The following is a 14,490-nucleotide window of genomic DNA, read 5'->3' on the forward strand; positions in this document are numbered from 1 at the left end:
TTGTTATGTATTAAAATTTTAATAACCTTGATTAAAATTTCCAAGGACAGTATTTGCACTTTCAAGGACTGCCCTGAAATTTTCCAGGACAGTTTAAAATTTCAATGACATAAGTATTTTCAAGGACATCACTAAAATATTCCACGACAATCTTATATTTTTCAGGACAGTCCTTGAATATTCCAGGACAGTTCTGGAACATGACGTTAAACATAAAAATTTTCCAGGACTGTCCTGGAAGTATGCAAAAGTCCTTGATAGTGACGTTATACATACGACAAGTCCTGGAAAGTTACCTTACACATACATACATATATATACACAGAGAGAGGAAGTGTAGAATTGGAGAGTGTGTGGATGCAAATAAATAGCGCGGGCGCGCTGTAAAGGTTATAAAAGTGATAGTGTTTATGGTTAGTGCCCCCTTTCGCCTTTTTAATCTCCTTTCAGGGGCGTTCAGCGTTTTCGAGCCGGACACTTGTGACAAACCTCTTAGAGGAAAGGTATCCAGTGGATAGGAACAAGGTAAGCGAAGTAAGAGAAGAGATTTTGTGAGAGGATACGGGATGGCTGTTTATCGGCTGGAAAATTCTCGTCACAACTTTTATGTCGCAAGTAGTTATTTTCTTACAAAGTTTTAGCATAATTATTAATAGTAACATTTTTCATTAGTAAGGCTCATGATTTACAGTAAAAGGCTTGACCTTAGCGAATTTGAAAATATTGGTTTTGTATTATTGGGTATTGTATTGGGTCATTTCAGCATGTTTGTCACATTTTAAGTCTTTAGAAATCAACAGTAGCTGATTTGACAAATTTTTTGAGGATGATTTAAGTGTTTCATCGATAACTTCGTTTTTGAAGCATGCTGGAAGATCACAATATGGACATCTGACTTCAGCCACAACCACTTCCTCGTCCAGGCAAGGATGGAAAATTTCATGACAAACAAGGCACGAACGGTATCTAGCACATGTCACCTGCAGACAAGTAATTGCACAGCGAAGCAACTTGTGACCCGTGGGACAGATTTTCAACCATGGTTCAAGTATTATTTCATTGCAGAAGTTGCACTTCTCGGGCTCAGGTCTATCTTCCAATGATTCAAGAGTGTTCTTGACACGTTGCGTTAGCAGTTCCTTAACGCCTTTTTCTTCTTCTTCTCCTTCTTCTTCGGCCAACCAGATTTCAAGATGCATTCGGAGAAGACTAGCAGATAGCTTTTGCAGGTTTGTGAGATTACTTAGTTGAATAAGGAGGTGAAGATAATTGCATGCGGAGTGTATAAAAAGGTAGGAGCGTGATTGCGTGATTGCTACATTAAATCTTGAGAAATCTTCTGAATCATTCTTTTTGTACCTACCTCCTGCTATGGTCATAATCCAATGTGCTGTGCGTAATTCATACGGTGACATGGATTTCAAACCGATACTTAGTCTGGCTAGATTAGACGGTCGCTCGTCATACCGGTAAACGTTGACCTTGATCAATTCCAAACAGTCCCAGCACTTTCGCAAATACTTCTCTTTTTCATATACAATTGACAAGGGGTTTAAAGACGACGAAACATGGTTTAAACTAAAAAAGAAAATAGAACTGGGTTCACGGTCTACTAAATGGTCGTACATAATGCTTGGACTTGTAATGAGAGTAAACAGAACTCTGTTAGGTGAACCAGCGAGACCAAGATACTGCAAAGAGTCGTTCGGCATGTCAATCTTTATTGGCGTGCAGATCAAATCGTGCTGATCGTGTGATTTTCTGATTTCACATAATTGACCATCTTGTGTTGTTATTAACATCATATCGGAGTTAATGATGGATATACCTATACGAAAAACCATTCATACATTTGAAAATTATTTCCTAATCTTGGCACATGACTATATGGAAATATGAACCTTAAAGTGTATTAACATAAGTACAGCCCCCTTACCTGTGATGGAAAATCCTGGACTAGAGATGTTTTTCATGCTGACGATTCTGCCATAAATGTCGATGACAAGCGTAACTATATGCATGCCTTTGACGACGATGAATTCAAGCCACTTTTCCGTCTCACACAAAACGTGAAGGAAGTCAACAGGAATCAGGTCTTCCACTGAGTAACAAGTTGAGTAAGAATCGAATTGGATCTCAGTATTCAGTTTTCGCAGCTTGATTAGTCCCACTAGACCACTAAAAAAGCCAACGATGATTAGGCAGCGTTGCTTCTCACTCAGTTGGATCCAAAGTAAGCTACTTATTTTGTTGAAAGAATTACTAAGCTTCTTGTTAAATTTAAGATCCAGCTTTGTACTTGGATGTTCTTTCTTTAGGATTTCACTGCTTAAAACGGATTTTACTTTCCAGATTGCCAGCTCTGAATTCCTATGTGCAGTGACCAGATACGCAAAACAAGCATTATCTGTTCTATAAGCGCAACTCCAAGTGGCGGTAGTTGCAAAAAGTCGATAAACTTGATTTTTTATAGTTTGACCTTTAAAATTAACAGCATTATCTACAGCTTCGTAGTCAGCCTCAATCACCTCAGCCCAGGCATCACTGACATTACAAATGGAAAACCAGCTGAGGTCGATCTGAACAGCAAGCTCGACACCTCCCCCTGATGTAAGCAGGGCAATTAGGCATGCATGAGGGTTGAGTAGGTCTTGAGGTGACCAGAATATGTCACATATTTCGGTCATAGGTATTGAGGCCTTTGGGAAACTTGGCGTAAGGGCATCCATCATAAGAAATGAGTAGACGTCTTTTTTATCCCAGTCAAAAATTGCTGAAAGCACGTCCTGCATGTACCGTTTGGATGGTAGCGTACTTGGACTCTGAATGAATGAGCGGCGCAAGTTGAGGATAGGGTGACTTTGTCCTGGAGCTGGAATCATTTCCTGGAAAAAATGAAAGAGAAAGTAGTGTAGCTGATCAAATATTGTAATTAACAACTGAAAAATAGCATCGCTGTGAAAAAATTTTTAAGAAAGATAGATAACTTTAGATAATTTTTTACATGGATATGCTGTTGATGGTATTGAAATCACTATTTAATCAGGGGGCCAGATCATTAAAGAGTGATCATCTTTTATCCGGACTGTCGTGAGGAGCACCAGCACCACAAATGGACACTAATGAAACTACAATAGTGCGTATAAATAAAGTAGAAAAGCATTGTGAAATATTGGGAATAAAAAAATGCAATGATTTTTTGAAAAAACTGATACTTTGGTACAGCGTACCAATTTATAAACCTAAAGCAGTGACAATTATTTATTTGTCAAAAAAGAATCACTTCAAAACATTTGGATTTTTACTTAGGTAATAGGAAAATTCTTTTTTTTTTTTTTTTAATAAGTTTAAACATGATTTCATGTTTAGCTTATTTTTTGAGCAGTAGCTTTGCATCTGACTAGGAGATTGTTAGTTCATTTGTCAAATTAATTTAAAAACACTTTGAAAAAAGCTTCTTAATAAGTTCACCATTTGAAGCAAATTTTTTTTAATCTGTAAATTTATTAGTATGACCACAAAATAAACATTCAAGTAAAAATCAATGTCAAAAAAGCTTGCTGACTGAGTGGCAAGGGCGGGGTTCTTATCTAAAATATTTCGCAAAATTATATTTTATTTTTCTCTTCACTATGGACTGTAAATACATCCATACGTTTTTTCGGCGAGTTTTAGTTGCCTTCAGTGTTTTCCTTCTACGCCTATCTAGGTATTTTTCATTTATGTTTTATAAATTGGTACAATGAACGAATTTGATTAAAAAACTTTCGTGGGGTGAAATGTAACTAATACTGTCGTTATTTTTTGACACTAGGCATAAATCATGTGTAGTTGATCTGCCGTGATAGACGCTGCAAACATATTGTAGGATGAATAACACAATAAAGTATGTCACCTCGTAGAGTATATTTTACTATGGATTCATATTAATAAAATATAAATTATAATAACTGGCGGTGGAGACGTTAATGTTTAAGGTAAATTTCAAGCTTGATTACAAGCGTTTCATTATTTTGCTACACAACTAAAACCTGGTAATATTTCTTTTAATACGTATAAATTAAATTTATCCATACCACTGTCCACTGCGAAATTAATTACAATACCTGTATTTATTGAGATAAGGAAGTTTGTAATCTGCTAGGAATAACAGCATCCTACTACACTCCCATTTCCCCGTAAATTTTACCATTTAACATATGAGTTCTTATACCAAGCAAATAGTGCCACAGAATCAGATACTGCGTTTAATACGTTTTTAATCTTTAATTTACCGTTATATAATGCAGAATAAAAATATATTTTAATTATATGTTCATTCTAATACATTTGATTTGTTAATAAATTACAAATTTACGCCAGATGTCTTACATCGAGTACCAGTTTTTAGTTTTATTCCATTTACATTGTAGTATTATGTTTATACATATATTTATTTATAATATTCAGAGACAGATGTTCTCACGACAGTAAACGCTAAGTTTAAGTTTTTGATGTCAACCCTTTCACCCACTCTCGTATAAAAACGAGAGTTTGCAACATGTAACCTAACTTCGAGAAATCTTAACTCTGGTATAACCTGTGAAGTTTTCTTCCTGCACCTTCCTACCAGTCGCTAACCTAAGTTCGCAACAAGCTACTATCCCTCCAGATAAGCCATCTTCAGGGTAGATCCTTGAGTCATGACTTCGTGGTGTCGCCAGTACCCTCGAATCTCTCATGACTGCAGAGTTGCTAGCCGCGCCACAAATGATGCTTCTCAAAGGTCGTCATGAGCTAGTGGATTAAAGTAGGTTCAACAACGTCTCCTATATCTCTTTCTTTCTCTTACTCCTCTCATACAATCTATCTCGCACACGACTCATCTCTTCTAAACTGTACCTAAATACACACACTTATACTCACTTAAGGGAAGATATGATTTGTAAAAGACACTGTAAAAATACGATAAACAATTCCGATTATCTCTATAAATGGACAACACATATATTCTTACTAACCTTAGAATCATACTAAAATTTACACATATACCTACGAGCACAGTTATAATATAATTTCTCTCAAGTCGTTTAAATACACATTTCTTCTTATTATATTCGCTTTCCACACTCGCTCTTTTCTTTGCTTGTCTCACTGACTTTATTTCTTTATGTTACTCTCGTTTTTCCTCACAAGAAACAAAAGGAAAAGATAAGCACACGTAAGCGGGCATTAAAAACTAATCATAGACATCAAAATTTTTATCGAGCCGAGTTTTAGTGCTTTTGACCGAAAAAGAAATTAACCCCGTCATAATCTTGATAAGTATAGGTTTAAGAGCAAAATGTTGAACACAAAAGTTGTCTTTCTATTAATTTAACCTAAGGAATATGGGCGTTAAAAAGATTATCAAAATTTTTATAATGTTTGAGCAAGCGAACCTTTTGAAATGGTGGCATGTTGTAAGACCTGTGTTTTGCTGCTGTAGGACCAATAGAAGTCAAGATACCATACTTTCAGTTTTTTGCGCGATCCAACTTTATTTGATTTTTTGACTTTGAATCCACACAATTAATCTTATTAAAGGTTTACTGTTCCATACAAAATTTGTTCTCTATTACTTCAGTCAACTCTGTTACGTATAGCGGTAAGTTGACTACAAAAAACTCCAATACATAAAAACATTATTCCGGTGATACATCAACAGTGTAAAAAATGGGTCGTGGGACCCACGATAAAAGTGAAACTTCAAGTATCAAATATTGAACTCATTTTATACAGAAAATTATATGAGAAGCAATCATATGTGTTATTGCTACGAGTTAAATAAGTAAATTTCTTTCAATAACATTAAACAAGAAAAAAAAATTCGTATTTGAAATGGCTGAAAATCATGTTTTCATCAAACCGAATTGTACGCTTTGATAGTTTTTTCCCTATAGTAAACCCATGAAAATTGATATTTTCGACTAACGTTGCTTCTCCTTCGAAATATGGTGTTTTTTTTAATTTTTTTAGGTTATGTTGTCATGAAAACACTTTTAATTTCTTTGCGCACATCTGCATTGATGCTTAAAGTATACTGTAATTTATTCGCAATTTATAACTACAATTTCATAAAGATAGACCATAAATACGAATTTGAGGTTATATAATCATAACAAATGACACTTCTATTTGTGCTCTATTTGTCTCGATATTTTGTTTCCTCTTTAGCATACCCGTAAAAAATCGGTATTTTTGGCCTATTTTGCTTCTCCGTCGAGATATGACGATTTTTCTTATTTTCTAAAGTTATATTGTTAAAACACTTTAAATTAATTTGTGGACATCTTCAATAATTTTTGAAGTATACTATAATTTTTTCGCAATTTATAACTCATATGTCAGAAAAGTACAACTTAAATACGAATTTGAGGTTATTTAATAACAAATAATACCTCATTACACACACACACACACACACATACGAAAAATTTAAGCATGTAGTAGTGAGGGGAGCGAGGCAGAGAGAAAGGCCGTCCCACGTTCCACTCTACGCGTATATGCACTGCTCTGGTGGCAAGGGGGACGAAGCAGAGAGAGAGAGAGCGGCTGGAGTTGGAGTAGTAGGGATGTTGGTTAGTATAGCATGTGGTGGCAAGGGGGACGCGGCAGAGAGAGAGCGGCTGGAGTGGTAGGGATGCACTGCTAGTATAGCATGTGGTGGCAAGGGGGACGCGGAGAGAGAGAGCGGCTGGAGTGATGGGGGGCTCAGAAATTTCGTGTCGCTCGAAAAAATTCACAACGTGCCATAAGAAGTTTCACTTCAAAAAAATGATTTAAGGTACATTATACTTTACGTTATAATCATGAACGCACGTTAGAATAAATAGCAACCTGCAAATAAAGCTTCTGCATCTGCATGCTATGCTTCTGGTATCATACGCTTAATTACTCCAAAATGCGTATAATGTCTTACTATCTTTATGAATCAATTGAGCTAAAACTATTAACCTAATTCAAATAAAAAAGGTCCAAGTGTACTAAACATTAACGAAGTGATTAAGAAGGATGCAAAGTCAAAGAAATGTTTTGGGCAGTCACTACGATAAAAAAAGTAAAAGCGTCGTATCTTAGCTTTCATTAATCTTAATCTCTTTGTAGCCACATGTGTAACCTTGAGCAGGCAAGCTGACGCGAATGGTGTGCCAGTAAAGACCCTTAGCCCAATACCCAGCTGGCAGGTCGTTTGGTCGTAGGTGGAGGACAGCAGGAGTTGACACGGCGAAGGCGAGGTTACACTCCAGTGACTTAGTATGTCCTCAGTGGGCATGAGACGCACATGTATATTTACTTGTACCTAATCTCTTCTGGCCTAATAACCAAGGACGTCTCACGCTCATACCTACATCACGACGATTGTCTCTCCTTTCTCTCTTTTTCTTTCTGGCATGATTTTGTTTCTCCATTCCGACTTTTCTCTCTCTCTCTCTCTCTCTCTCTCTCTGGCTATTATGGACCCTGAGTCCTTAGCTATTTAATAAAAATCTAATCTAATCTAATCTAATCTCTCTCTCTGGCCTACCTCTGCCATGCGCGGTATAAGCAAGCGCAAACGGTGCCAAGAGCTTGCCATCCATTACAAGATATAGATAGCAAAAACAATTTTGTATTTAAAACTAGTTGAATTGTAAGTATGTAAAAGTATTATCTCTGTCAAGTCTATTAACTTTAATTTAGGACTTCTGTAATATACAGTGACTCAACTATAGTGCTTGTCAGATATTAAAGTACTATAAATTAAAATGATTTGTTTACATTCACACTCAGCACGGGTTTGAAGTTCCGAGCGCTCACCAAGAGCATTTTTGAGGAACTGAAACAAATTTATGACTAAAATGATGTTGGTCTAGTCTTTCCAGTTCAAAAGTAAAAAAATAACTTCTCCAGTGATTTACTTCCACCAGTTTTAGGTTTCATATATTTTTATTCAAAACAATCAACTTTTTTTCTAAATGTCACTATTTCATTTAAAAAATAATTATTTATCCCCAATAATTATTGGTACTAGGAAAAATTCAAAACAAATGGTTTATTTAATTCAAACAATTTCTATTAAAATTCAAAGTCATGAATGAATTTAAGCCTGTAGTAATTGGGTACTTAATTCCTATGTATTATGAACTGGTTTTTTTGAAAAATATATACTTGATGAAGTTTCTACACAAAAATTTCATTTAATTATCTTAATGCTGGTAACGATAGATGTTTTACAAGTCTACTCAATAAACAAAACAAAAAAAATACTACAAAGTAAGTTTTTAAAACTTATATTTAATGTACTTTCGTGGATCATTGCATTAAATCACGAGTTTCTTTTGTTTCTATACTTCCATTTTACTTGCTTTAACAACATAAGAAATCACAAGTTGAATATAATTTTTAAGAGTTCCAACCCTTATTTAGTCAAAAAAATTGTTTATTGTATCATGGTAAGGAGTAAAAAATCATCATAAACGGTGAAGGATGGGAAAAAGGAACACTCAAGAAGCACATTAATCCACTAGTACATGCATTAATAGAACTTCGTCCTTTGAGCACTCTCAGCTGGTAAACGCATGACCAGCATCCTCATGTAAAAATGATAATGAAACAAGTACCTTTGATACAATTCAATGTGTAAATAAAAATTCGTTGAATTTCCCTAATAAAATTGATAGTTAACGATCACTTATACAAGAAGTAAATGAATAAATCATATTTAATATACATCCAATGGTTTTACAATTTATAATACTAAAAAAAGTGAAGGTTAAATTATAAGCCATTTTTTACATTAATTAGAAATCTGACAAACTTTATGATTCAAACTCAATTTGAGAAGGAACAAATCGTACATCTCAAAGTTGTTTGAATATATCTTACAAATATTTGAGAGTCTCATGAATGATAATACTAGTACATGTTTTAACATATATGTATAAGAACATAGAAAATAATATTTATTATATTCTCACAAACATTTGACTTGTATCAATTATTTATGGAAAACGATCTGTTTGCAAACGTTAAGATAATAATAATGTTGGATTAAAAAATAACTATAAAACAATTTTTAATTATAGTCATATTTAACAATTTTTGGGCATAAGAAAATGTTTAAAAAATTTACAAAACCTTCTTCGCTTGTAATGAAATGATCTATTAATAATTCAAGTAGGGGTACCCTTTATAAACTGTATAAAAATTATTTTTATTATTCTCTCAGCTAGTTTCATTACAGGACTCTACAAAATAAGAAAAATTATACGTAAGGGGTTTGAAAAGGGGGACAGTATTAAAAAATTTAACCAAATCGAAGTAATGGTAACATTAAATAAACTTCAAGTTATTTACATAGATTAGGTTAGTTTTCTACAGTATCTTAGGTGAATTAGAATTCTTTAAGCCCCCATCTCCCATAAGAACTTTTTTTACTTGGTTTCAGTTAGGTAAGGCTGGGTTAGGTAACCAAAATAGTTATTTGTTGAGTTTCTGAGAAAAGCGGTAGTATTTCTAAAATATCCGAAGCCCCCTTTTCTCTCCTACTGGCAACTCACCAACAGTACCCATAAAAATGAAGTGGAATTTGTCTAAATTTTTCCTTATCTTAAGTAGATTAAACTTCTGGAATGTTGCATGAACTTAATTTACTACAAAAGTTAAACTATTTCAGTTATTAAAGTGTTATAAGATAAGTGAGTAATAGATGCATATTATGTTAAACACCAACATTCCTGAATTTTTCTAGAACGTTTGAGATCAGCTCAAGTTTCCTGGGAGTTGCAAAAATAAATCAACAAATAATTAAGTTACTTAATAGGAAAACTTTTGGAGAAAAAAATTACAAGGAAATTAAATCGATTTAAGTACTTAATATTTATTCAGTAATTATTGCCAGTAATACAAGGAAATAAAATTGTTTATGCTACTTCATTTTAGTACATAAATTAATTTTGTGAAATTTACTATGTTGAAAAAACATAAAGAGTAATTAATGTTTTTTGAGTTCTCAAATACACCTTAACTTTTTTTCCTAATTCATAGAATTTAATTTGATTCGTTTAATATTTTAATATATAATTGTTAAAAAAAATAAAAAATAAAATTTCAGTAAAGTACTACATTCTGCACTGACCTATAAAAGTTTTACTACATAATATACAAAAAATAAAATTAACTTTATGTATTATTCTTTATCATTCGTTAAAGAGACGGATACGCTTTAACATACATCTATTGATTCAGAACAAAAAAGGAAAACATTAGTACTAATCATAGAAAAATTTTTTTTTCATTCTTCGTAAAACTACTGTAAAAATGTACAAAAAAAGCCTAAACGATCAAGGAAAAGCTAATTAATGACCTACCAATAACTGAAATAATCTAACTTATTTTTGCGGCTTCATATGACAAACTAAAAATTCAATCCAATTCACATAACGAAGAGTTTGAATGAATTAAATGTACTTTATTTTTCAGGAATTGTGGGAGAGATCTGGGAGAGGGGCGCTTTAACTATTATGACCGGACTTGTTTAGAGTATGATCTTAACTGTTTTATTTAAGTGTCATTCGTGGGTATCTTAGGATTCAGCTCATAAGCTTTATTTGTTTTTTTGAATTGAATAATAATCTCTATTTAAATAATATGGGTAATTTTAATTAATGTATTTCTTTATTAAAGCAATTTAATGATGATTTCTTCTTTTAAATACAATTTATTCGTATTACTTTAACAAGGTTCGGCGTTAATTATATTACTGATAAATAACTTACATCTATCACTGATTGTAGTTACTGCTGCTTTGGAGTTCCCTAATGCTTCGTGCGGTAACCGTCAGTGTTTTCTTAAACTACACGAATGAGTTCGTGGCCAGTAGGATGTTGCGATTTCTGCTTTCTCTGCTATCGCCGGAACCAATTTCGGCGGGAATCGTTTGCTGTACCTCGCTCCTTAGCGTAGTCCGATACTATTGATGTTCTCGATACGCACTCGAGTTGCCTCAGCCAACACGTTATGACTTACGTGCATAAGGTACTCACGAGTCGCGAGAGTCAAGAGTTAACTTAAACTTTAGAGGACAGATGACAGATGTAAAAAGAGTGATTTTTCCTCTTGATGGTGAGTTTTTATAGCGTCAGAGCGAGTAACAGTGGCTTTTGGTTGAATTAGGTCAACCAATGAGCGATGTTCTTGCAGATTGCATTGACAGCAAAACAGCAGGCTTGCACGATGATGTAATGTTATGATTTCATGTATTAGGAAATAACAATACAACAGTAACAATCACATTTTTCTGACAATTGCGATTGAGTTTTTTGGGTCAGTGATGATGAAAGTTCGCATCAGCAATATAAGAACGCCAAATACAAGTTCAATTGTGACAGTAAGTTTACTAATTTTGAAATTAATCCTTCTGGGGATTTGACAATCAATTTTGAATATAATGTAATAGTGTGTTAATTACAAATTCTAAAATCGGTGTTATTAGAAGTGGACAATCAATGCGCAAGTAAATCATTCATTCATACATATAATATGATTTATTTGTTCATACATATAATACGATGTCAATACATACGTGCATTCTTACAGAGAGGTTGGCTGTACCATATGTCAGCATATTATTAAACATTCACCTTAAAGCTATTACACACACGCATATAAATGACGTATGAGCTCCTCTTTTCATGTGAGCTTGCTTGATATTCACAATACGTCTTGACGGACAGATAGCTTTCAGTTATAATATAATTCGTATCAGCTCAGGATGTAGCAAACCACTTGTGGGAGATAGCCCATGGCCCAAAGGATTTTTTAATCTGATATTTTCCAGCAAAGAAAAAATTGGTCATTCTCCAAGAAAATTTTTTGACAAATCTACGAAGAACTTTCGATCGACGTAGAAAAAAAATATCACGTCAGTTGGAACGTAAGCATAAAAAAATGTTTATATTCAGTTGCAAAACAAAAAGATATTTGTGAAATTTGAAAATATTTTATATGATGTTTGTAACTGTATGATTGTTTACAATAACTTATTTGAATAGAACGCTAGCCGCAGTCAGTGTTTTGACTCATGCGCACTGCAACTGGTCGGTCACATAGTCGCAAGAGAGGGTTTTAGATGGGAGAGTAAAGTTACCACAGGCTGTTACAATGCGACTTTTGTGATTTTTTTTTAGCTTCCCTTTCAATGAAATTGATAAAGTGCTTCGACAGTGTGATACAGAAATACATGAAGATGATGCACAAACTTTTTTGCAATAAAATTTTTTATTGTTAGTCCGTTATTGCAAAAATGTCAATTTCTTGTATATAGACTTGAAAGAAGTGTAGAGCATTCTCTTTTTTTTTAAATTTGTGTTTTTACAAGTATAACGAATACAATGCTGTTTGTTAGGAAAAAATGTGAAAAATTTACTAAGATATTTGCAGTTACTGAAGTTGCGAAATAAAATTTACTGTGGAAAAACGTCAAAATTTACAAACACCAATTTTTTTTGTTGGTTATCCTTACTAACATCGAATACAATAATTTCACCGAAGCAAAATGTCGATAAACCGACCATGAAGTTTGTAATAATACCAAATAAGGAAGGTGAGGACAAGCCTAGAAAACTGTCTACCACCCCCATTATCGTTTCTTTTATTTGATAAAATCTACCTCTTCATGCTTACTTGTACGGTATCTCCCATGAAGTCAGTGCCTATACATCGCAACTCCAAAAATATGTTTCTTTTGCTATAGACTTGACCACAACTCGTCAGATTGTGGGTCCAGCCCTAAGTGCAAAAAGTGCAGTGAAGTTAGATACAATGGTGAGTGCACTGCTTTCTCTCCTAAATGCTCCAGCTGCAAAGGTGATCACTTTGCCATGGACAAGATCTAGATCTAGGACAGAGATCCCCAGTCATAAGTCGTAAAAAATATGTGCAGTACATTGTCGCTATGAAAAACAAGCAAGAAAAATTGCCACGGGTGCTCACACACCATACAATGTAGCTCCCACTAAAGAGTTCTCTTCTCCGCTCACAGAACAACACAACACAAACGATGATATCCGCCCACAACTTTCGCAAGTACGTTCAAAGGATACAGACGCCGATACTTACAATTTGTATTTTTATGCTGTAAAACATACCAAGGTCAATGAGCCTCAAACTGACTATTTATGCAAGAGAAAACTAAATCTTAGGGCAAATGTTGAAAACATACTACAGTTAAAAACTCTAAACCCAGAACTTATTAGTACGAATACCAAGACACATTGTTCAGACTATCTAAGCAGTTCAGACCTGCATGGTTATCAATTACGATTTACCAACCTTGCAGCTCTCAACAAATGTATGGAAAAAGCTAAGACTAATACAAACATACACTCACAATTAACACAAGAAAGGAACCAAACAACTATCGTAAGGGATTAGTTATTTAGCAGAAAAGGAAATATCCATCAGTTTGAATTTCATTCACATATCGAGACCAGCACGATACCAAACAAATTATTCTCAAGAATTCTTCTCGCAAGAAATACATGGGGACCTCGATGTATTGGTATCAGCTCTTCTTTTTGAACTAATTAAATTAAGATAATCACTTAATATGAGTAAATCATACCACAAATTTTTTGTTTATAGTGCAATACTAGCAGGCATGAACAGTGTACCTAATGATAATAACTCATTATACAAAACCATGCTTATAATTATGTTATGGAACGCCAGAATGATCGTAATAAAGAAACAGCTAAACTTCAACTAATTATAGTCATCCTTGAGTCATGGCTAACTCCTGATGAGACATACGCAATTCAAAGATGTTGTACATGTAGACATGATATAATTCATGCTGACGGAGGCGGAATACTCATCTTTGTAAGCGATTACTTAGCCTTTAGTGAGTTAACTGTAATTTCACCATTGCAGACTGTAGAGAGGTGCGGTCTTAAAATTAATAATATTAAACTTAGTATTAAGGATATTAAATAACTGGTATGCATACTACAAAGCATGTATGATAAATTCAATACAGGCAAGTTTGATAAATTTAAGCATGGAACTAAACGTTGCACCTGCTTACCATACATAGAGCAACACTGAGATTAAGACACCGAACAAACGCACCGTTTGGACGCACACAGCAGACGTTTAGCCACAGCAAAATCAGCTCCAATACGTCAGGGTTTCGTGGCCATTTTTTCAACTAACCGGGTGCTACCAGAACACCTTTTTGTACAACAACAAGCTCAGGAAAATAACCCTAAGGAGTTTGGGTAGCTTCGTTGGCTGGAAATTTCATCAGCCTTCTCCTAGTGGTTCGTCGAAACCGCACATCCATGTGAATAAGGTATTCTCCAAAACGAGATATTTTTCGGCCAGAGGCGTATCTCCCTCTAGCACGATCTCCGTCATTAGAGACTTCGATAATAAGAGTCATGTTACCCACAGCTCTCTCCGTCATTGAAAATAATAACAAGAAATGAA

The 14,490-nt window shown here is 34.2% G+C and overlaps 1 protein-coding gene across 1 annotated transcript in view; it reads right to left on the bottom strand.

The window, feature by feature from the left end:
- Positions 1-277: 277 nt before the first annotated feature.
- LOC106640507 (uncharacterized) overlaps positions 278-14,490 on the bottom strand; it is a 66,341-nt gene continuing 52,128 nt past the window's right edge. Inside the window, exons 2-3 of the mRNA XM_014354577.2 lie at positions 1,937-2,885; positions 278-1,828 (exon numbers count right to left, since the gene is read on the bottom strand). Coding sequence (XP_014210063.2) covers positions 735-1,828; positions 1,937-2,885 — 2,043 coding nt within the window. The 3' untranslated portion in view covers positions 278-734. The remainder of the gene's footprint in view (positions 1,829-1,936; positions 2,886-14,490) is intronic.

The sequence above is a fragment of the Copidosoma floridanum genome, unplaced genomic scaffold, assembly GCF_036245765.1.
Source record: "Copidosoma floridanum isolate Cflo_tuat_1 unplaced genomic scaffold, Cflo_Japanese_pri ptg000004l, whole genome shotgun sequence".
Lineage (NCBI taxonomy): Eukaryota > Metazoa > Arthropoda > Insecta > Hymenoptera > Encyrtidae > Copidosoma > Copidosoma floridanum.